General features: G+C 27.6%; 2 protein-coding genes across 7 annotated transcripts; one reads left to right on the forward strand and one right to left on the reverse strand.

The window, feature by feature from the left end:
- Positions 1 to 986: 986 nt before the first annotated feature.
- Positions 987 to 15277, reverse strand: LOC118440742 (trehalose transporter 1-like protein). 5 transcript variants are annotated; one of them, XM_035864201.2, is made up of 10 exons: positions 14781 to 15277; positions 12003 to 12226; positions 6824 to 7042; positions 5283 to 5412; positions 4833 to 4968; positions 3824 to 4280; positions 3483 to 3732; positions 2799 to 3005; positions 2176 to 2368; positions 987 to 2087 (listed from the first exon to the last, which is right to left on the reverse strand). In XM_035864201.2, the coding sequence occupies exons 3-10, from the start codon at positions 6856 to 6858 to the stop codon at positions 1837 to 1839; spliced, it is 1659 nt and encodes a 552-aa protein (XP_035720094.1). In that variant the 5' UTR covers positions 6859 to 7042; positions 12003 to 12226; positions 14781 to 15277; the 3' UTR covers positions 987 to 1836. The 5 variants fall into 5 exon arrangements, with proteins under 5 accessions (XP_035720094.1, XP_035720100.1, XP_035720093.1 ...); XM_035864207.2 differs by having other exon boundaries at positions 6828 to 7046; XM_035864200.2 differs by having other exon boundaries at positions 6824 to 7046.
- A 3303-nt stretch (positions 15278 to 18580) lies between these two features.
- Positions 18581 to 22522, forward strand: ND-SGDH (NADH dehydrogenase (ubiquinone) SGDH subunit). Of its 2 annotated transcripts, XR_014982265.1 has the most exons (4): positions 18581 to 18683; positions 19193 to 19404; positions 19522 to 19851; positions 22504 to 22522. XR_014982265.1 is itself a non-coding variant. In XM_035864208.2 (3 exons), exons 1-3 carry the CDS (start codon positions 18596 to 18598, stop codon positions 19762 to 19764), a joined length of 543 nt encoding a protein of 180 aa, XP_035720101.1. In that variant the 5' UTR covers positions 18581 to 18595; the 3' UTR covers positions 19765 to 19985. The 2 variants fall into 2 exon arrangements, 1 of the variants encoding a protein (XP_035720101.1); XM_035864208.2 differs by lacking the exon at positions 22504 to 22522 and having other exon boundaries at positions 19522 to 19985.
- The last annotated feature ends 422 nt before the right edge of the window (positions 22523 to 22944 follow it).

Genomic DNA, 22944 nt, shown 5'->3' on the forward strand with positions numbered 1-22944 from the left:
TTCTCTTTTTCGTTTTGCGGAAACTAAACTATAATGTATGATTAAATTGTTAGGAAATCTTATAATGAAATTACGTATATTCTAGAATTACTAAAACCATAACAAAAAAACATATAATATTCATTAGAAATAAAATATAAACGTTAAACATTATTCGATTAAAATTTCACGTATTAAGAGATATTTGTATGTATTCACAGACTTGTTGACTTGTTTGCATGATAACATATATATATATACATAAAAATATCTGACATAAAATGGTGAGAAATGGGGAAAAAAAGAAGATATATATAAGTACAGTGCGATTTTTTAAGTATACATTTTTTCCATGTCCACTTAAAAACTTGGATCTTTATCATTATTACTAATAACAACTGCGTTCGTTATTATAAAAAAGAAAGAAAATAAACAATGCACTATATCATGTAACATTACATTGACATATATATATATATATGCATGTTATATCGCGTTCGTTATTATAAAAAAAACAAAACAATGCACTATTGTATATATAACATGTGTGTGTGTGTATATATATATATATAGTGTGTGTGTGTGTGTGTGTGTGTACATACATACATATATATATATGTACACAAATGTATACAAATATACGTGTATATATCACATTCGTATCCAATAAAAAAAGAAAAAGAAAAGTATAACTCGAAATATCAAGTAATATTGTTTCATATGTATAATACATCGTAGTCATATATTTAACTATTAGATCGTAATCATTGTATTAAATATTATTTATTACAAAGCTAACAAAGAGGAATTATACAAAAATCAGATCGATACGTAATATTATAATTTTGTTAGAAAATGTTCGATTTTCGATACGAACTAAGGCACTGTTTACAGAGACATTGATATTCTTCAATAGTACCATCAATCTGTCCTCCCCTCCCCTCACTCGTCAGTACTTATTAGAAGAATTTAATGTTAGCTTGTATTTCTTTTTCTCTAATACTGACTTTTCTCTTTTTTTTTTTTTTTTTTTTTTTTCATTATTCTCATACATACACATTAAATCCATCTTTTTCTCCTTGTTTACTTTCTCACATCTATATTGGCTATTTTTGTTATTATCGCACAAAGTTGATAGCATATCGTCAACATATATAGGTTTAAATATAATCCTTTGTGGTCATCTTTGAGATCGATTACATAAGATTTAATTAACAAATTGTTCTACTTTAATTATCACTGTTATTATTATTATTATTATTATTATTATTATTATTATTATTATTATTATTATTATCATTATTATTATTATAATGATTATTATCATTATTATTATCATTATAGATTGTATCGTTGGAAGTAGAAAAAATATTAATAATGATTCATAGTCAAAATAAAAGCACCGACATTCTTTTCCTGTTTGTCTTTTTGACTGTTCTCGGCTTACATATGAAGTAATAAACAAAACTTATAAACAGATGATTACGTTGATACGCTTTAAACCGAATTTTAATATCTCTTCCTAAGTACGTTATTAAACAATATTTTTTGCTTATAGTTAGGCCTTTGTACAAACGGCAAACATAAATGTTTTTCATCTTCATAAATCACTATTAGTATTATTATCATTATTATTATTATTATTATTATTATACAATATACTTATATGAGATACGTAAGTATATGTCTATACCTATAAATACATACATACTTACGTACCTACACGTATATTATTATTTTAAGACAAAAGAAAAAGAATGAAAGATGAAAACGAAACTAAAGACGAACTAAATCAAACTAAATTGAACTAAATTAAACTAAACTAAACTAAACTAAACTAAACTAAACTAAATTAAATTAAACATTCGGTACAGTTTTCGGATTAAGTGGTTCACTAGCTGCCGTGTTCATTCTTCGTTGTGATCTATTCTGCGTACGTTGCTTTTTCGTTGATTTCGATTTGCCAAAACTGATTGCTAAGAAATGATTGTGGAAATATTCTTCGATCTCCGACAACTTTTTGCCGTGTGTCTCGGGCAACATCAATATAACGAAGATCGTAGATGCCAATGAAATGCCAGCGAAGAACCATTGACCGGCATAAGAACCTATATACATATATACATTTGTTAGTTCTTTTTTTTCGTATTGTGTCGTGTTAACGATTCAAGTGTTAAATTAAATAAATCGTCGTACCTCCTAAAAAGTCTTGGAGACTACGGTAACTTTGAAGTGCAGCGAACATAATTAAATTGGCCATTGAGTAACTAATAGAATGAGCAATTCCTCGAATCTCTGTTGGGAACAACTCGGCCGTCATTGTCCATGGTATGGTTAACATTCCGACCATAGAAGTGCAAACATATAGCAAAAGACAGACGATTGGCACCTAAAACATTGTTCGGCCTAATAATCAATGTCGATTATATTTTCAATGTTTTATATAATATATATCACAATATTAAATGCATTTATTAAAATATTCAATGATATATATTAATAATATAATATTAAATTGGCCAATAATTAATATCGTTTAATATCTAACATCGATAGATAAAAATACGTTAGGATTGGATTGATCAACAAGTAATCGATAAGTCGTCCACGTTTAATTTATTTAGATATGTATATAATATATTGAAAATTTTTAATATTTGATCAAATTGATGAATGACATATGTTAACATAAATATGTGAACAACATCGAGTAAGCCTAGCTCCTCCACCCATATATCTATCATCCTCTCGATAATGATTTAAAGATAGATAATGTTACATAAAATTATTAGATAATTATTACATAAAGAAGAACTCACCCAATAACCGCTTCGATCACCCTGATGAATGCGTAAAGTGAAATAACCGGAAACGATCATACATGCTGCCATTCCCAATGATGAAATTATGCACAATGGTCTTCTTTTGAATCGTCGAAGTAGCCAAGTATTTACCATCGAGCATAAAAATCGTGTTAGACCCACCAGGATCGATGATAGGTATGCGTCTACGCCGGCGCCAACGTCCTAATATTTGAAGTAAATCAATGATAACATTCTCATTTTATGGCTTATCCCTAGGGATAAGGAAATTAATTTGTAAAACCTTAATTGAGATTTCAAAATTAGTAATGTTCAATGTACTTATTTTGCAGCCAGATGCAAATAATTGTCAAAAAATATATCGACAATGTGTTATATAAGTTCTCACAGTGAAATATCGTAGAAGAAAAAAAAAAAAAAAAAAGTTATGAGAATAATTTTCCCTGTAATATTTATATTCAATGCTTTAGTAGAATTATTATCTTTATTTATTTTTTTTTTTATTTTTTTTTTTTTTTTGGAGAAATTATGCGTCTTAGAACATTGTAAATCGCAAACTAATACTTTCGAGATCGTTAGTTTTATACAGATATAGATAACGAGGAAGAGATTTTTGTTTTTTTAACGTTATATTATCGATCTACTTTCCACTAAATATATATAATTTTCAGTTCGACTTACTTGAAACCACGTGACAGCATAAAAGAGGGTTATATAAATTCCAGAAAATTGTTGGAACATGAAAAATAGAAAAAGTATCGTCATCGGTTTCCATCCGGTAGGCTTGAGAAAACCACGTAATTTATTAAAGGCGTTGCCATGTTTGCTCCTTCTTTGTTCGCTCAGTTTGATTTCATTTTCTTTCATGATCAATGCGAATTGTGCTTCTGCCTGCGATACAGTACCTTGTTTCTCATCGGATTTGTATAACCTAGATTTCAAATATTAGATTCCAAATTGAAACCATAGGAAACATTTTTCATGGTAATGTTTATTATTTTATTGATCTGTATACTTCTCACCATTCTAAAGATTTTCTTGCGTCGTCTACTCGTCCCTTCGAAACTAACCAAACTGGTGACTCCGGTACGAAAAATTGTATCAAAATTATCGGTACAACAGCATAAATGATGCTGAGCCAAGCAACTAAACGCCAATGTATGTATGCACCTTTTAAATACGATAAAAGCATACCAAAGGAAGCGAGGGTTGGTCCGAAAGATATCATTGACCCTCTTAAATCTGGTCTCGCGACTTCTGTTATATAGACAATTGCAGGTGAGCTACCCATTGCACATGATATACCAGATAATAGTCGACCGACTAAAAGCATTGATAGATTACTCGACGAAGCTATCAATGCCCAACCTACAATGCATGGGATAGCACCGATCTGCAATGTCCTTAACCTTCCAATTGTTTCCATTAGAAAACCACTTAGAACTGCACCAACTGGTACGAATAATACCACCACGCTAGCTGTAACAAATAATAGGACGAGAAAAATAAAAAAAAAAATAAAAAAAAAATAAAATAAAAAAATAAAAAAAAATTAAAAAAAAAAAATGTTTGAAAAAATAAAAAAAAAAAATAAAAATAAAAATAAAAATAAAAAAAGAAAGAAAGAGGATAAAGTTTATTTTATAGATATTCTCAATAGACCGTTATTTGTTTCATTAAGCTGACTCGCGAATGACCCAGGGGTAATAACAAGAACGTTTCTTGCTTCTCGATATAAAAAGGAAGATGCGAACGCGGTAGGTCACAGCCGTTATACTCTTCTCTCGAGCTCTAATTTAATCCGCGTTAAGGCGTTGCTAAGTAGACTCTACTCGTCAATCCGACTACTTAACGTTGCACCTTCCCTCAACAAATCTCTCATTCTCTACAACAACCTCCCACAACCTATCCTCTAAACACTTTTTTTTTTATTTCAACCTCCTTTGCTATCCATTTATCAATTTTATTCATTCTTTTTCGTTCGTTGTATGTATTTAATATTCCAACCTTCTTATTTATAGCATTTCTTACCTATCCAAGCAGTCTCTTTCTTCGTTGCTGGTATTTCCGCGTCTTTAGCCTCGAGGTGTGGTACGAGGATAGCCGAGTATGCCATACTGAGACCAACTACTATGTGGAAAGAAGCCGCGATGAAGCATGCTAAGATCTAAACCGATCAGAATTTATTCATTAACAATTCTATAAGACCATAATTTTGTTTAATTCTCAAGATGTTTTATATGAAATAATTTAATTTTAATAATTAAATAGAAACATCTGAACTTTTCGATTTAATTCTAAACGTAATGTAATGTTTGTTGCGAGGAAAAAATATATAAGAAAAAAAATATAAAATATGTAAGTGTAGTAATAGAACAAGGTCTTTTTTTTTAGAAACTAACAACTGATAACTGTTATCATTTATTAACAATTAGGTGTTCCTATTTAAAAATTTTTAATATTTAACGTATTAATATTTACCTGGCGAAAAGCTTTTTTAATATTTGTCGATTCGACGAAATTCTTATTGAGACTTCGACTTGACACGATTGCATCTTTAAAGCATTCTCTTTCATTTTCCTCGATGTTCTTCGATGCCTCGCGTTCGACACTGTAAAAACAATTTTTTTTTTTGTTTTTTTTTTGTTTTTTTTTTTTTTTTTTTTTTAATTATTATTATTCTCTTCTGTCTTTTATTATTCGAAGAACTACATTCTTGAGAATTATTTATTATTGTGATTCTTCACAAACAGGTAGGTATTATTTATGTGGTATGTCATCTATGGAATTGCATTTGCTTCTTGTGAATCGCTCTCTAGTTTGTGCCACATACATTATTAGCAATGTCGATGTATGTTTCTAATTGCATTATTCCTCATGTTAACTGTTGGTAGTTCTAATGAATTTTATTCTGAGCGTGAAAAAAATTTTATTGCGATTTTACGCAATTAAAAATATTCCATTAAGCTATTTTTCTTTTCTTTCCTTTCCTTTTTTTTTTTTTTTTTTTAATCATTCGTATTATCACATGGAAATATTATTTGTCAAAGATCTTGCTTAAACAAATATAAATGATCCTTATAAGTTTAAACCTACAAAGATCAAAGTTTAAGAGTCTTGGAACTTAAAATCCAACGATCCATTACAATTAACAATTAATGAACTTAACTACATATTCCCCATTTCTCGGCTAACTCTATGTCAAGTTGCAAAGTCAAATCGATTGTTTCCAAGCGAATTACCTTTCGTAACAAAGTGACATTAATGGATGCGACTTGGCATATGTTCTCTAGAAGCATTCATAATCAAGTTTACTCGATTCGTAGGTACTATATAGACATATATATATATATAAATATATAAATATATAAATATATATATATATATTTATATGTATGTATATCTATATAAAAATACACTACATAGTCATGTAATGCTTCGTAGCATGCATTCTTATATATATATATATACACATATTTAACTTTCTCGAACGAAGCATCTTTCGAAAGGATTTTATGAACGTTAAACACTCTTACAAGGATTACTTTTTCTCACGCTCATCCTGCTATTAACGTCTTAAAGAAGAGAAAAAAAAACGCGTGTGAAAGTCTAAGTCAGAAAGAATCGACGGAATCGGTCAATGTCGGTTAAATGACATTCTGCTTTCGATTAATGCTACGACTAAGCTAATACTACGACGACAGTAGACGATGACATGTAATGATGAAATAACATTTGGACGATCGTGAATTACTTTGTTACATACGTAATATATAAATACATATATGTATGTATTCATGTATACATGTATATATGTATTACTTATATGTATTCGTTATTTGATTGTTTTTTCGATTATATGCACACAATACATCCGCAAGTATTATGATGTTATGTGAGATTCTGAACAATCATGAATTGTGCTCAGTCATGCCGGGTGTTCTATTTTTTTGTGTTCTTTTTTTTCTTTCTATATTTTGTTTCTTTTTCTTTTTTATATGTCGTAAAAAAAGCAGTACTACCTACATATCGTCGTACGCCATTCCGTAGCATTCATCGATTATTATCGACGCTCTTACTCTTGTAGAGTCGCGATCGCACCGTTATTATCTTCCTTTCTCATCCATGGACCCTTCTTATACTACGGCCGATAGCCCTGATGGCAGTTTCACGAACACGTTGATATCTTGTATCTCTCGTATCAACGCCACCGCGACCAACACCACCACCTCTCATCCATTCTTCCTTTCGTCAGAGAAAATTCTATTTTTATTCTTTCGCCAAGGTTTTATGCCACAGCTTCGGCGTTTCCGTGCTTCGCTATTTCTACTATCTCTTTCTTATTGGTCCGTTAACGTTTTAGATTTGATTGGAAGTTATAACGAATCTTTCGAATGAGAGAAAAAGAGAGAGAGAAAGAGAGAGAAAGAGAGAGAGAGAGAGAGAGAAAGAGAGAGTGAGAGAGAGAGAAAGAGAGAGAGAGAGAGAGAAAGAGAAAGAGAGAGTGAGAGAGAGAGAGAGAGAGAGAGAGAGACAGAAATTCAATTAATCGCGTCAAAAATTTGAAACACTTTTAACGTCTCTTTAACTGTCAAAATTCATCTAAATCAATATTATATATTGTTTATTTTATCTATATAATTACTATATATATACATAATATATATATATATATATATATATATATATATATATATATATATAGATATGATTTTATTAATAAACGTTTATGCGTCGAATAAATAAAAATATAAAAATCAGTAATTGATTATAATGTATCATCGGATAGGTTTAAAAATTCAATGGATTTATTTTATACGATACAGTAATAAATTAAAAAAAAAAAAAAAAAAAAAAAAAAAATGATTTTAAAGACTTTAAGAAAAAAATTATCGAATCGTTCGAGTGACTATTTTACTGGGTGTACAGGGTGTTTTTAACTTTTCTCCAGAGTTGTACAATACTACAAAGCCAACTCCGTTTACTCGATGACATTTCACGTTTCTACGCGATTCAAACGTTTCAACGCTCTCGATGCTTGCTTTGTCCGGCTATTGAAAACGCTAAAGACGTATGTATTGTAAAGTGTAATACATCATCGGGCTAATATGTTTGAACGTGCAATATTCATTCGTTCGTCCGTTCGTTCGTTCGTTCGTTCGTTCGTTCGTTACGAGGGACAGTAATTATAGTTCTTGCGAGTTATACAGGGTGGGACAAAAGTTACTACGGTGATCTTGTTCTTACGTGATCTTGCAATCTGAGAAAAAGAACAAAAAAGATGAACTTAAAAAATTTCGGAAAGGACTAATCGAATTTTTTTTTCTCTTTTTTTTTTTTCTTCTTTCAAATTATACTTTGGAACTTTCGATCCACCCCATATTATTCAAGTTTAGCTTTTCTTAAACCTTCTTCTTTTATTTCTTTTCTTTTTGTTGTTCATTACGTAAAGATTGACAATGATCGACGAACTACTTATTTGATTTTACAAAATGAGAAATTTTAATTTTCATTTTTACAAATCAAAATACCTGCTTTATGCTTTTGATATGTATATATTTTCAACTGATTCAAAGTGAACATATTATACTCGAATATTTTGAAAATGGAATAATATATTTAATTCATTAATTTTTTCAATGACTACGTTCATCGACATGCTAATCAAGTACTTATAGATAAGTTTCTCAACTGTAATTAATAGTTTATGTTTATTCTCTTCTATATCATCGTCGATTTATTTATTTAATTGTTCTGAACAATTATCTTCCTTTTTCTCTCTCTTTCTCTTCTCTCTTTATATAGATTACTTTGTTTTATTTATTAAGAGTAATTAAAAAATTGTATTCAAATCAAATAATAATTCATTCAGAGAACACGTGTTATATAAAAGTATTTTACTCTGAACCATCTGTTATAAAAGAGATTAAAGTTTGAATCATTTCAACATATAACATGGTTAATAACATGATTAAAAAAAAAAAGAAAGAGAGAAGTTAAAAAAGAAAATAACATAAAAACATGGTTCAAAGTGAGAATATGTCATTGGTCGACATTGATTATCTAATCTTTTACGTTTACTGTCTAAACGCTTTTTTGTTTTAAAAATTGAAAAGATAAAAAACGTCACTAAAGAGATTTAAATTTGAATGGAAGGAGCATTTTAAGATTTATTGTAAAAAAAAAAATAGAAAAAGAAAAAAGGAGAAAAAAGAAAAGAAAACTTTTAGTAGAATAAAATCATTATTTCGAGCAAAAAGTTTTCGTTTTTTTTTCTTTTTCACTTTTTTTTTATCTTTTTATTTATTTATTTATTTCTTTTTTTTTTTTTTTTTTTGACATATTTCACGTATTGTAAGGGTTAATAACCTTTCAGAAAAATTCTCCGCAAAAGTTAATCGTGTCTGTGAAATATCGTATAATAGCCGACACGTTTCTTAGTCGGTTGTGCTTATGCGTTGAAATGACTATCTAGCTCTCGTATACATGACGTTACGTCATGGATATTTTGAATTTGAAGTAGTATCGAGACAGGAAGAATTGTAATCAGTTTCTCCAACACTCGACGTTACTCTTAGCATTACCTTTATAGTTTGTTTCATTTGTAAATTTCGATAAAAATGATCGGAGATAGAATTAAAATCGATAATTAGTTACGAGCATCTCGATTAATAAGAATTATCCTATTGTATTTATAAAAAAAAAAAAAAAAAAAAGAACAAAAAATAGAAATGAACGAAATCCGCGCTAAATGTTCAGATGAACATCGAATTTCTCAAATGTGACATCTTAATAGGACCTACTTTATTGGATAATTGATGATTAAGACGAAAAAAAAAAATTAAATAGAACGATAACAAAGAAAACAAAAAGAAAGATTTATTATTAATGCGTTAATGTTTTCATTCTACATATTAAACAATAGACAACAAGAATGAACGAGATAACAGTAGTACGTGAAAAAATAGATAAATATCGCTGTCGTCTATTCTGTGACCACGATATAAAAAGTGCACACTTGCTTGTCATAAATAATATATATTATCATTATTTATATGAATTTTGTTTCAAGCAAACGGCATGACTTTTTTTAATATTGCAATATCTCGAAATTAATATTGTAACGTAACGATGATATAATAATAATAATAATAATAATAATAATAATAATAATAATAATAATAATAATAATAACAATAATAATAATAATAATAATAATAATAATAATAATAATAATAATAATAATAATAATAATAATAGTAATAATAATGATTAGGAATATTGAAGAAAAATAAATTGCGCAATTCCTTCCAATAGCAATTTTTCGAAATTTGTTGAATACGTCATTCGTTATACTGATTTTAGTCCGACCATAACGTCAAAGTTTTCTAAAAAATTCTCAACCGCATTGGCTCGAACCAAATTTAGGATTTAGTTGTTTCTTATTCGTCATTCGAAGAAAAACAACATTAAGTAAATGGATATTCATTCAAGGATCGAGAAATAATACGTGTACATTTGTAACTAAGTAAGTAAGTACATATATTCGAATGGCTGGTTAGCGTGGGACGAATTTGTATTATATAAGCGAGTTCGATCATTTCCTTTTCCTTTGACGATCATCATAAATAAAAAAATCTTTTTATCTATTTCTATCAATATATGCTTTCATATATATATATATATATATATATATATATATATATATGAATATATATATATATACATATATATATATATGCTTTCATATATATATATATATATATATATATATATATATATATATATTTCTTTTTTTCTTTAAACGATCTTTTAAATCGATTTGATAGTGTAAATCGTTACCTTGCTATAAGTATAATATCAAAATATAATCGATCGTATCAGTTTATCTATAATCAGTGCTGATTCATAACAATTATCATAGTAAACACGTGGAGATAAAGGAAAAAAGAAAGAGAAAAAAGAGAGAAAAAAGAGAGAGAAAAGAGAGAGAGAGAGAGAGAGAGAGAGAGAGAGAGAGAGAGAGAGAGAGAGAGAGAGAGAGAGAGAGAGATAAATAGACAGATAGATAACAAAACAAAATTTGGCTTACAATTTAAACCAAACAAAATTTAGAAAAATTTATTGCAATAACAGGAAATAAAATAGAAAGAAGAGCTTTAGTTTGTTCGGAAAAAAGAAAAAAAAAAAAACAAACAAAAAAAAATTATTGTAAACGATACAATAAAACAGTGACGATAAAGTTTAAGAAGAGTAGCAAAAAAAGAAATTCATATAAAGTATTATTTTTATGTTTGCTTACGTATTATAACATTTACATTACGTATTATAACATTTTTTCGAATAGCGATAAATTTAATCATTCATACTATTTATGACAATTTAATCTAGAGATTTGAGACCGTTGACTTAATAATAATTATTGGCAAGTGGATTTATGAGTTGTGATGCTATACTATTTTTTTTTTTTCTTTCTTTTCTTTTTCTTTTATGATTTGCAAATATCATGTAATATTAGGACAAGGACATGTTTTCAAAAAGAAAAGAAGAGAAAAAGTATATACTGCTACGTAGATAGACACTATTGCGTGTTCGGAAAACGTAATGAGTAGATATCGTTTCGGGTACGATTGAGGAATAAGAAATTCGAGAATTTTGCTATGTTGGCGGCCAATTCATTATGTCTTCAAAATAAAAAAAAAAAAAAATGGAAATTTATTTATCATAGTATAGTATTAAAATTTTTTTTTTCTTGAAACGTTAAATTGCTTTACGAGACATTATCAAAAATTTCAATGTCAAATGATTATATTGCCATTAAATTGATGTTGTATTTTGCGAGTTTGTTCGCAATCATCCAAAAAAAGAGAGAAAAAAGAGAGAGAGAGATAAAATAAAATATAAGAAAAAAAAAAAAAAAAAAAAAAGTTCCCAAATATTAAATAAAGAAGACCGCGCTTATCGAGAAAGAAACGATTTGTTACTTATCATCGTTCATTTTCTGTTTATTTTTCTTTATTTCACGTTTATTTATTTATTTTGTTTTTGTTTTCTTAGAAACGAATTCTCTCGGCAAGCTTTTTTCTTTTTCAATTACTTTCGTTTTTCTTAAATATTTTTTGTAATAAATAGATTAAACGAAAGTACGCATATACAAACAAAACATATAAATCATATTATTATGCTCTTTGTAATACTCACCTTAATGAGTATGGATCCATGTTTATCCTACGTGCCTTTCTATTAAATTAATGTACTGATAAACGGCCTTTTTGTCCGATAGCTTCTCCTCCTTTTTTTCTTTTGTTTTTTTTTCTTCTTTTCCGTTTTTTTTCCCACTTTTGTAGAAATGAATTACGTTCCTCTTAAAGTAAATCTTCATTAACTGGATATGCCTTGTCCCGATACCAAGACCATTTTATTCGCTGAAACAATCACATTTACCAACGTTACAAATGAACACGAGAGAAAATCAATATTAACACGTGCCGATCGTTTACCATCAACGACAATTTTATGGAAAACTTTCTACGTGGAAAATATTGCGAGAAATGTTAAAACGAACAACTTTCTTTTGCTTTCCCTGGCTAGTAATTTGAAAGGGGCAAAGGGGAGGAGGGGAGGAAGAAAAAAGAAAAAAAGAAAAAAAGAAAGACGAAACAAAAAAGAAAAGAAAAGAAAGAAGAAAATTGAAAAATTATTATTAAATGATAATATAGTATAAAATTGATCGAGTTTTATAAACTATCGAAGAAATCAATCTCTTGCATCTAAACTCCTTTCGATCTTGTCTATGCCAATCGTAAGTTAGAAATTCCATTCTAACGATTAGATTCTGGAGCAGTTTAGAAAGACTTCCTATCTGTATCCAAGTCAATTCCGTATGTACGAAAGTACGTTAAATGAAACAAAAAAAAAAGAAAAAAAAAACAAAAAAGAAAGGAAAGAAAACCATAGATCATTATATCCGTATAATTTTCTTCTTTCGTCGTTCGTTCAAAGCTAGTCTAATATTTATTAACTGGAATAAGTTAAATGTATTTTTGTATGAAAGATCCTAGAATCAAACATCAGACAAAATTCGTTCGTAATTTGTCCAATCTTTTCTTTTTCGTTAAGAGAAACAACAGGTGCACGTCGTTCAACAATGAGAATCACGTGTTCCAAATCTTTATATCATGTTAAACAGTCTAACATGAAATACGTAAAATTGATATTCGTTTCGAAAATTTCTATCACTATATATATATATACTTATTTTCATTAAAGAATTATTCATATCATTCAATCACTCATCGATCAGTAGATCGAAAGTTACGATAATATTCTTAAATCATAAGAAGATAGAAATAATGCATTGGAATAGAGAAAGATAAAAGATAGGAAGGAGTACAATCAAATACAATTTTTTATCGTGTACATTAAATAAAAGAAAAAGAAATACATATATATATATATATATATATATATATATAAAAAAGGAAAGAAAAGATTGAATGCTTGAGATATCGTTTTATCTTCTTTCCGGCGCGTCAAGTTTAACGGGATCGTTTTTCTTCTTCTCCTTCGCCCCTCTGAAATGAGACTTGACTAAGGTAAATTTAGAATTGATCATTGATTAATATTTTTTTCTTTCAAGTGATTTTTTTTTAAAACGATAGTTTTTTCTTTTGTTGGTTTATTATGAAAAAAAGTAACGTTCAGGTAATAATATTGGATTATAACTAATCATTCTATCTTAAAGTAAATCCAAGTTACTGAATATATATATACATATATATATATATATATATATATATATATATATATACATAATGACATATATCAAAGAAAAATATTTCTTTATTCTATAAATATTCGTTTAAGATTAACAATATAAGAATACATATAATTTGATTCGACGAACCTTTCATACGCGATTGAATCCATTCGTTCGAATACATAGTTCGATCAAAGGTTGCACAAAGGAAACCAGCGCTTATATGGCTGACTAACACAGACGTACTACCAACTTTATACGTAACTTTCCAAGTGCATACACGACAAAGATTGAGAAATGGGCGAACTGAAACTGTTTTATCTTACGATAAATTATTCTACTATTTTACAGGTCACGGTCGTAATGTAAAGTTGCATATCGATGATAATCAACACAAACATTATCGCATAGACTTATCACGTATAAAACGTAAGAACAAAAAATATAAAATAAAGCGAAGGAAAAGAAAAGATAATAATTAACGATAAAGAACAAAAAAAATTGTTAAATCACGCGCGTCTGAAAATAATATCTAAAATTGACGTAAAAAGAATATAGAAAAGAGAATTTGTATTCTTCTCTCTCTCTCTCTCTCTTTGCCATTAATTACGTGCCAAAGAAGAAGAAAATAGCATTATGTAATATCTTCATTAGATTATTTGAAATTATTTCACCTGATGTATTTAATACATCAAAATGGTTGGTGTAATAATACCACGAATAAATTTTCTTACGTGATAGAAAGAACAAAGAAAGAATAAAAAATGAAAATGAACGATGATTTGGATCGACAATATTCTTGATACAGGATATATGAATATATATGTACATATGTATGTAAACACATGAGTAAATACATAAAATACGTAATGTAATTATGATGTTCGTACGATTCTAATGCAAATGAAAGAGAGAGAGAGAGGGAGAAAGAGAGAGAGAAAGAGAGGAAGAGAATGAGAGAGAAAGAAGGAGAGAGAGAGAGAGAGAGAGAGAGAGAGAGAGAAAGACAGAGAGAGAGAGAGAGAGAGAGAGAAAGACAGAGAGAGAGAGAGAGAGAGAGAGAAAGACAGAGAGAGAGAGAGAGAGAGAAAGACAGAGAGAGAGAGTGAGAGAGAGAGAGAAAGACAGAGAGACGAGAGTATAAAAATATATATTTTACAATACCAATCTAAGGACGCGCAGGAGTTGTTTGGAATTCGCGACTGGTGGAAGAAACTCACCTTTCTTCCTTGCTCTTCTCCTTGTTTTCCTTAGTAGACCGCTTCGTTCACGTTGATCGCGGTCGTTCGGTCTCCGTTTCGAGAGCCGTTCGTTCCTTTTCTGTCCGTTGCTCCAGTAGAAACGGGAATTGCAGGACGGCGAAAGAGTATGGGGGAATAATCGGCGAGGAGAATAGTCGAGAAGGGCGAAACCGTAAAATCTCTTTAGTATGTATGTATGTATATATATGCGTGTGCGTGTGTATGCGTGTGCGCGCGTGCGTCCTGCGTATACGTATAGCTTTGTGTAGTGCACACGCACACGTATGCGTGTCCGTAGAGTAATATATCTGTATATATGTATATATATATATGTATGTATATATGTATGTATATATATAACGTGTCCTAATATAAAAAGTAAGAATGTATGAGAACGATGATGAAGGGTAGAAAACACGAATAACAATCCTTACGAAGCGGAACGCACGACGGTCGAGACGCGACTGCCATCCGCCTTGCCGGTGCTTCTTTACACACACCGTTAGCAGAGCCGCCGCAAATCGAGTCGCCGCAAATCGAGTCGCCGCAAATCGAGTCGCCGCAGATCGTCGTCGTTGTCGTTGTCGTTGTCATCGTCATCATCGTCGTTGTCATCGTCATCATTATCGTTGTCCAATACGTTCGATGAACGTACAATATCGTAATAGTAATTCTTTATCCGTTACCGATTTAAGGGTTGTACATCTATTACGACAAAAAAGTACGTGATATGTGACATTAAACGACGCACCTTCGAGGAACACCTTTTTCTTCTTTTTTTTTTTTCCTTTTTTTTTTCGATGACATGTCTAAATTTGTAGAGTTTCTTTCATCGGTTTTATTTTTTTTTTTTACTTATTTCTTTTTCGGTTTTTTCCTCTTCGAACGACACTCTTTTTAATCTTCAAGGTTATGTATAGGTAAAACAAATTGTGTCGATGAATTTGCTTTTTTATTTTTATTTTTTTTTTCTTGATACATAAGCCGATACACTATGCTAATAAAAATACGTTAATCTGTTCGGAAAAAAACGTCGATGAGCTTTGATATGCAAATAGATATTTCGTTGAAAAACCTATCGTGTTTAAATTGAATATATTGATTCTTTTCGATCGAATTAATTATTTGATATTTATTTTTTCGTATTTTTCGTTCTATTTTTTTTTCTTGCGTTAAATTTCTCTCTCTCTCTCTCTCTCTCTCTCTCTCTTTCTCTCTCTCTCTCTCTCTTTTGTTCTTTAAATCGTTTTATATTCAACTCATATTGCAAATTATAATTCTATGGGTTATATTCGATCTTATTTGAAAGTACAATGATTATGATTCGTTAAATTAATTTTTCTGGAACAGGCGAAATGACTCATAGTTGGAAAGATATTAATTTAAGACTTATAAGCAAAAATTTTTGTTAAATATTTTTAAATTGATAAGTTACATTCTTCTCTCTTTTATCTCCTCTATATTAAAATTTTAAAAGTACAGAATTAAACTCTTTTATAAATAGTTTTTAACGATTATTATAAATATCTATTTTTTTTGCAAGCTTATCAATAAACGATTACAACTATTTTATATATATATATTTATATAATACATATCTCTATATTGTTATTTGAATCATTTATGTAAGCATCATATGTATTGAAACATTCAATCGATAGAACAAAGATATGGATGCCATTTAACCATCATTTAAAAGAAATAGAAAGAATATCGATCGTATTACTTCATTTTTGGAACATTATAAATTATCAAATTTTTTATTGTTTGATATTCATCGATGGTCAAAATTTATTTATATGGATAATTATAAATTATTTGTCTTCATTTTGCGTTACTACGTTGGCTTTTACTTTTTTTTTTTAAGTTACTTATTGCTGATGGTACTTAAATTACTGCTTCGTAAGCTGCAGATTAGAAGTATATGTTGACAAATATTAAGACAGTTATATCGTTTTAATTCCTCATCCTTTGCAATTGAAGTCTTCATTGTCTCTTTTATATTATATAGTAAGTGTCGTGAAAAAAAAAGAAAAAAGAAAAAAAAGGACTGATATTATATCTGAAATTTTATTTTATTAATACAAATATGTAGTTTTATTAGTGTAGGGATTAATACAAATAGTTTTATAGCCATATAAATTTAAAAAAAAATTTTATTATCTCGTTAATTTTATATCGTTTCTCTCTTATACAACAGGCTTATATGATTTTATATGAATTTAAAATTATATATAGTTATATCATTTTAGTTTCTCATTCTTTGCAATTGAAGTTTTCATTATTTCGTTCGTACTATGTAGTAAACGTTGTGAAAAATAAAAAAGAAAAAAAAATGTCTAAAGAACAGATATTATATTTGGAATTTTATTTTATTAATACAAATATGTAGTTTTATTAGTGTAAGAATTAATATAAATTTTATAGTCATATAAATTTTCTTAAAAATTTTATTATCACTTTAGTTTTATTTCGTTTGTATTTTATTCAATAGATTTATAAAATACAAATTCAGTTTATAAAATGTAATGAATAAATTATAAATTTTTTTCACACAATTCTATACTTTTTTTCCTTTTAATATTTTCTCGCGGATACTTTTGTTTTTTAACAAATTGTTTTGACTTTTCTCGAAAGTGCGATCACGTTACCACGGTTCTCAGAGTGATCTTAATTTACAATCGTTTCTTGAGTTCAATTACTCACTTGACCCGACTCGTGTTGACGCTGAGCGTCTATTAAATCGCATTGGCAACATCGGTCATTTAGACGTATCAAAACAATTTTGTATTTGAAAATTTCTTTACCGCAAAATATTTATCCCATTCTCCTGTCATCTTTTTTGTTTTTCATTCTTTTACTTCTTTTTTATTTTTCACGATCGACTTTAAAAAAAGAAAATAAAATAAAAAAGAAACAATTATTATATCACTACGAACGAAGAAATTATTACTGATCGTTTACTAAACAAAAGTTTTTTTTTAAAAAACCTATCATATTTATTTTATCTTTACATTAACACACAACTGTAACGTGATCAGTCTCATTTATCTGGTTTGTATTAACGCGTAATTGATTTTATCTATAATTGCGAGTTATTTTCTAATCTTTAACAACTTATACATATCGAAAGTACTTCAATAAGGTGTGTTATAAAAATGAGAATATAATTTAGCATTACATATTATGTAATAATGAGAAATTATGAATCTATGTTCAATCATTTATTAAATACCGATAATTGAAATTATAATTTCCGATGAAAATTAAAATATTTGCGTTCGATCACTTTATGAAATACTACGATCACTTTATTTTATTTATCTTTTTTCTATTTTTTGTTCTTTTTTTCTTTTTACCGAACGTAAGACATGACATTGAATAAATTTATTGTATAACTCTAAGCTGTCGAATCAAAGTAATAATACAATCTGTTTGTAATTTGATTTGTCTGGAAAAAACATGATTGAATTTTTTTTTTAATGAGACTAAAATCCTATATTATTACAAATGAATAATATTATCGATAATTTATATAAATCTGAATTGCATTTATGTTCTGTAAATTTGAAAACGTTCAAAAATGTAATAATATAAAAACGCATGCGAATTAATGTGCAAACAAAGTTTGACGAGTGTTTTAAATTTTACATCTTTTATAATATTTTGTTTATAGGATAGTTATATAATCTATCATGTTTGAAATTTCGCGCTGTTTCGATCAGCTGTTGCGATACGATAAAACATGGATAATTGATCACTCTTGTTACTACTTTCAGTCTGCAGGAGGCAAAATGGCAGTCTGGAGTATATTTCTGCGTTCTACGAGCCAAAAACTCAGTAGACTTCCTACATTATTGTTAAAAGAACCTTCTATAAATAGTAAGTAATAAAATTTATACCTCGAATATTTTATATATCTATATATCCATGTCAGTTTTAAATTATGAATGATTTATGAACGATATAGTAATCTTGTTATGCAATATTTTATAAGGAATTAGCTATAATAATTGACATAAATAACTATGATAATAATTTTTTCCTTTTTCACTTTGAAAATTTCAAACATATTATTCATATTATTTATTATGTTATAACTTATTATATATAATAAACTAGACTAAATTAAATTATATATGTTTAAGATTATATATTATCATATTGTACATATTTGAAAAATTTAAGTTTACATAAAAAAATATAAGTCTCTTATATCAATTTTATTTTATTTTGATTTGTCTTTGATAGTTTTGTTCAAATATTTATTTAATTTTAATTACCATTGGTATTAAATTAATATATTAATATTAACTGATAAAAGCCAATGTATATTTAATCTCTGTAATAGTCTAAAAGTTATAATATATTATTACTTTATATCATTACAGATCAGATAAGATGTATGTCACATGACCAAGTAATGATGATAAAAAGTACTAAATGGCAATGGTCAAAATGTAAAGATCTGCTACATTTCTATGTTATGTTGGGTGTAATACCATTATCAATCCTGACATTTTGCGTAAATGTGTTCGTGGGTCCAGCAACACTTGAACCTATACCAGAAGGATATACGCCAAAACCTTGGGAATATTATAGAGTATGAAATATTAATTAATTTAATATCATGAATTAATATTATTGATATGATAGTTATACCATTATTTTATATATTTATTCATATTACATGATATGTTTATATTTTTATTATTTTCAGCACCCCATAACCAGATTTCTTGTTCGTTATGTATATGTAACGCATCAGCAAGATTATGAAAAATATTTAAATTTTGTATACTTAGAACAAGAACTTAGAAAAACAAAAATTCTTCAAAACCGTATTGAAGAATTGATCAATCAACGAAACGATTATAGATACTTCTACTACGTACCAGTAACTGCTAAATATGTCCACCAGGCTAGATATATCAATGATAAGAATAGTTTATTGTCAAATTAATTGATTAATAAACAAATGAGAAGTCTTTATTATTATCTGATACATGAGCTATTAGCCCAGGTGGATGAAAGAAGAAGAATAGCAATCGTAATTATAGAAAAAACTCTTAAGATAGTAATAATTCAATAATATATATATACATAAATACATATATGTATATTATACCATTGTTAAATTACATTTAATAAAGGCATTTGAAAAGAATTTCAGATTGCCACAAATTGAATATTTCCTTAGAACATTAATTTTTGTGCGTTTTAAATTCTATTTTGATATGTTTTCTTCCACATAATACGCATTTCAATGTTTATAAATGTTTTTACTTATTTTTAAAGATTATCAAATAAAAGCATGTGTTTTTATACATTATGAATTATTACTTATATTATGATAAATATTTGATACTTTTCTGATATCTAATAGATAAATTGCAAGTATATTGATAAATAAGATTTTAATAAATAAAATTTAGATTGATAATATATACGATCGTTCATTGAAATAAGATAAAATTTATACGGAAGCTTAAATGGTATATAACGACATTACCGACGCATAAAGATAATGGGTGGATATAAGACCTCTTGTATTTGTTGCCATCTGTTGATAAAATATAGAAGTAAAGAATTTAAAAGATCGACTTTTATAAAAATTCACTTAATTAATGATTATGTAAATTTCAAAGGTTACTTTTTACATACGTACATTTAAAATGTTCAGATTCTTATATATCTGACAAATTGCAACTTGTATCGTTTATTATCGTTTATTATCGTTTTTTTTTTAACATTCCTTCTTTCTTTTATTTTGTATACCTACATCTTTCATAATGATGAGTTCATACTTTTTTTTCTACATATTTTCGAATCTTTTAAAATGTTCTTAACTATAATTCAACGGTCCAGTTATTATTCTCTTATAAAAGTCAAAGTTTACGCTCTGTTTCATATTAGTAGTGAGAGGTAATAGTAATGTAGTGTTACATTTATCGTATTTCTTATTTATTTATTTCATAGAGATATTATTACTAAGGTAATATGTTAATTATATATGACAGCAAAACTTTTTAGCAAATAATATATTTCATATATATTATAATACATTATTTTCTTTTTATATTCCATATTGAGAGGTAATAATTGTGTAGCGTTCGATTTGTCGTAATTGTTATTTGTTTCATAAAGATATTAATTAATATGTAAATTATATATGACAGAAAACAAAATTTATAGAATATTTTTATACACACACACACAGAGTATCCCGTTTATTTCAAAAAATTGCGATATTTCGGGATGGATGGAACTTGCAAAAAAATTTATTTACAGATTTTGTTTGTGCATGAAATAACGCATCATACAGTACTAATTCTTTTTATAGAGGTTGGAACGACGAAGGGAAATTTCAAAGTCAAATTCATTTCATCATATATTTCTTTTCACAGTTCGACAACATTTGTCGAGACAATTCAACAATGTTATTATAAAAGTTTCTTTTATTATTATAAAATATTTATTAAATTTATCAGTTTTCTTTAAGGAGCAAGAATAATCTTGTATAGTTTGTTACCGGTTTTTAGTCTGCATGTTTTAAACAAACGCCGTTCTTTATATCTTTTTTATATTTATCAAATCATCGATCATAATTAAAGGAAGTTTATTTCGTAAGAAGTACGACCTGTGTCCCTATAAACGGGACATTTTATATATATGCGTATTTCTATTTTGCCGTACGTTCGGACATAATATTTTTCGTCATACATATATTAATCCGCAGAAGTTACTACCCTTAAGGCTCATTCAGTCCTAACGTTCGACTGTATTTTGTTTATTTTATAATTACTACGCAAGACAAGTTAAGTTAGATATATTAAAAATGAATTCTTTTTTGTAATGAACAATCAGAACACGATTGTGAAATTAAAAAGGAAAATAACATCGAAAATAATTAATTATATGAAATGAATATTGAGGAAATATTAATAGAAACAATACGATATTATTCAATAATTGTGGGACAATTGTCTGAAGAAAAGAAATAATTCATGCGAATTTTTATTTAATACATCTAAGAAGTAGATATATTATAATAAATAAAAATATACAATGGCCTATGTAATGGCATACTTATATACTTTTCTGTATTTTATTTATTAATATTTAGTTATAATTAATTACAAACATAACCTCGCTGTTTTGAACATAGGAAAATATCATTAGGAGGATTAATAACTGATATAGAAATATAAGAAGATAAGAATAATATTCTCTTTTTGGAATTGTTCGACAATACATTTTGATTATTCAATAATATTAATAAAATAGAATATTTCGAAAGTCTAGGTATAAAAATAAATAAATATTTTATTATTGTGCTTTCGTTTGATTATTATATATGAAAAATTTATGGCTTGAAACAAAGTTTCAAATTTGAAAGATTAAACATGATTCGTGGACATGTTCAATGAAAATGAAACTATCAATGAAGTAGCAACAAAATATCTCAAATATCTTTTATTGTTGGCTCTTTTTGGTAATTTTATCACTAAAAAATGTGATACTAATGAGATAATTCATTTTATCAAAGTCAGACAAATCAGAGATCTCTTGTTAATTTTCTAATAAGAGTAAAAGATTATAGTGTCACAGATGACTACGTAGATGATAATTTTTAACTTAAATTAATCTTGATAATAATTAAAATAATTATGTATGTTTATTAATTATGTATGTTTTGTAGGTTTCCTTTAGCGGTACAAAACTGTAATGATATAAAGGTAAGAAAGAATTGGAATCATGTTTAGCTGTCTTGTAGAAGAATAAAAAATGAGCCATTCATAATGATATTTTCTTCTTCGCAAAAATCTAATAGTAAACTTTAATTTATTATTATTACTCGACACAAATTATAAGAGAAAATTTATTGTGGAGGATATCCCAGTCTTCTAGTTTTAACAGTAGGGGAATTTTATGACCAAGAAAGTATAAAAACAAAATAAGTCTGTGATTTTTCTTTCTAAATACAATCAAAATAAATTTTCAAATACAAAATATAAAATAATTATATATTATATAAAAAATAAAAATAATTCAATTAGTTTCCTTTTCAGTTGGCCAGACTCATTTCAACGTAATTAAATAAATTCTAAATGTTTCAAAATTTGGCAAATAGTGATGACAA

The sequence above is a fragment of the Vespa mandarinia genome, chromosome 6 (assembly GCF_050613455.1).
Source record: "Vespa mandarinia isolate Hongniang chromosome 6, ASM5061345v1, whole genome shotgun sequence".
NCBI classification, from domain to species: Eukaryota; Metazoa; Arthropoda; class Insecta; order Hymenoptera; family Vespidae; genus Vespa; species Vespa mandarinia.

Excerpts from the sequence above, each read along its gene's own strand:
- LOC118440742 (XM_035864201.2), bottom strand. The coding sequence starts at position 6,858 with ATGAATGCTACGGAATGGCGTACGACGATATGTAG. Across the intron at positions 4,281-4,832 it reads GAAAGAGACTGCTTGGATAG|CTAGCGTGGTGGTATTATTC; the intron begins GTAAGAAATGCT and ends TATTTGTTACAG. Across the intron at positions 2,369-2,798 it reads GTGATCGAAGCGGTTATTGG|GTGCCAATCGTCTGTCTTTT; the intron begins GTGAGTTCTTCT and ends ACAATGTTTTAG.
- ND-SGDH (XM_035864208.2), top strand. The coding sequence starts at position 18,596 with ATGGCAGTCTGGAGTATATTTCTGCGTTCTACGAGCCAAAAACTCAGT. Across the intron at positions 18,684-19,192 it reads AAAAGAACCTTCTATAAATA|ATCAGATAAGATGTATGTCA; the intron begins GTAAGTAATAAA and ends ATATCATTACAG. Across the intron at positions 19,405-19,521 it reads AACCTTGGGAATATTATAGA|CACCCCATAACCAGATTTCT; the intron begins GTATGAAATATT and ends TATTATTTTCAG.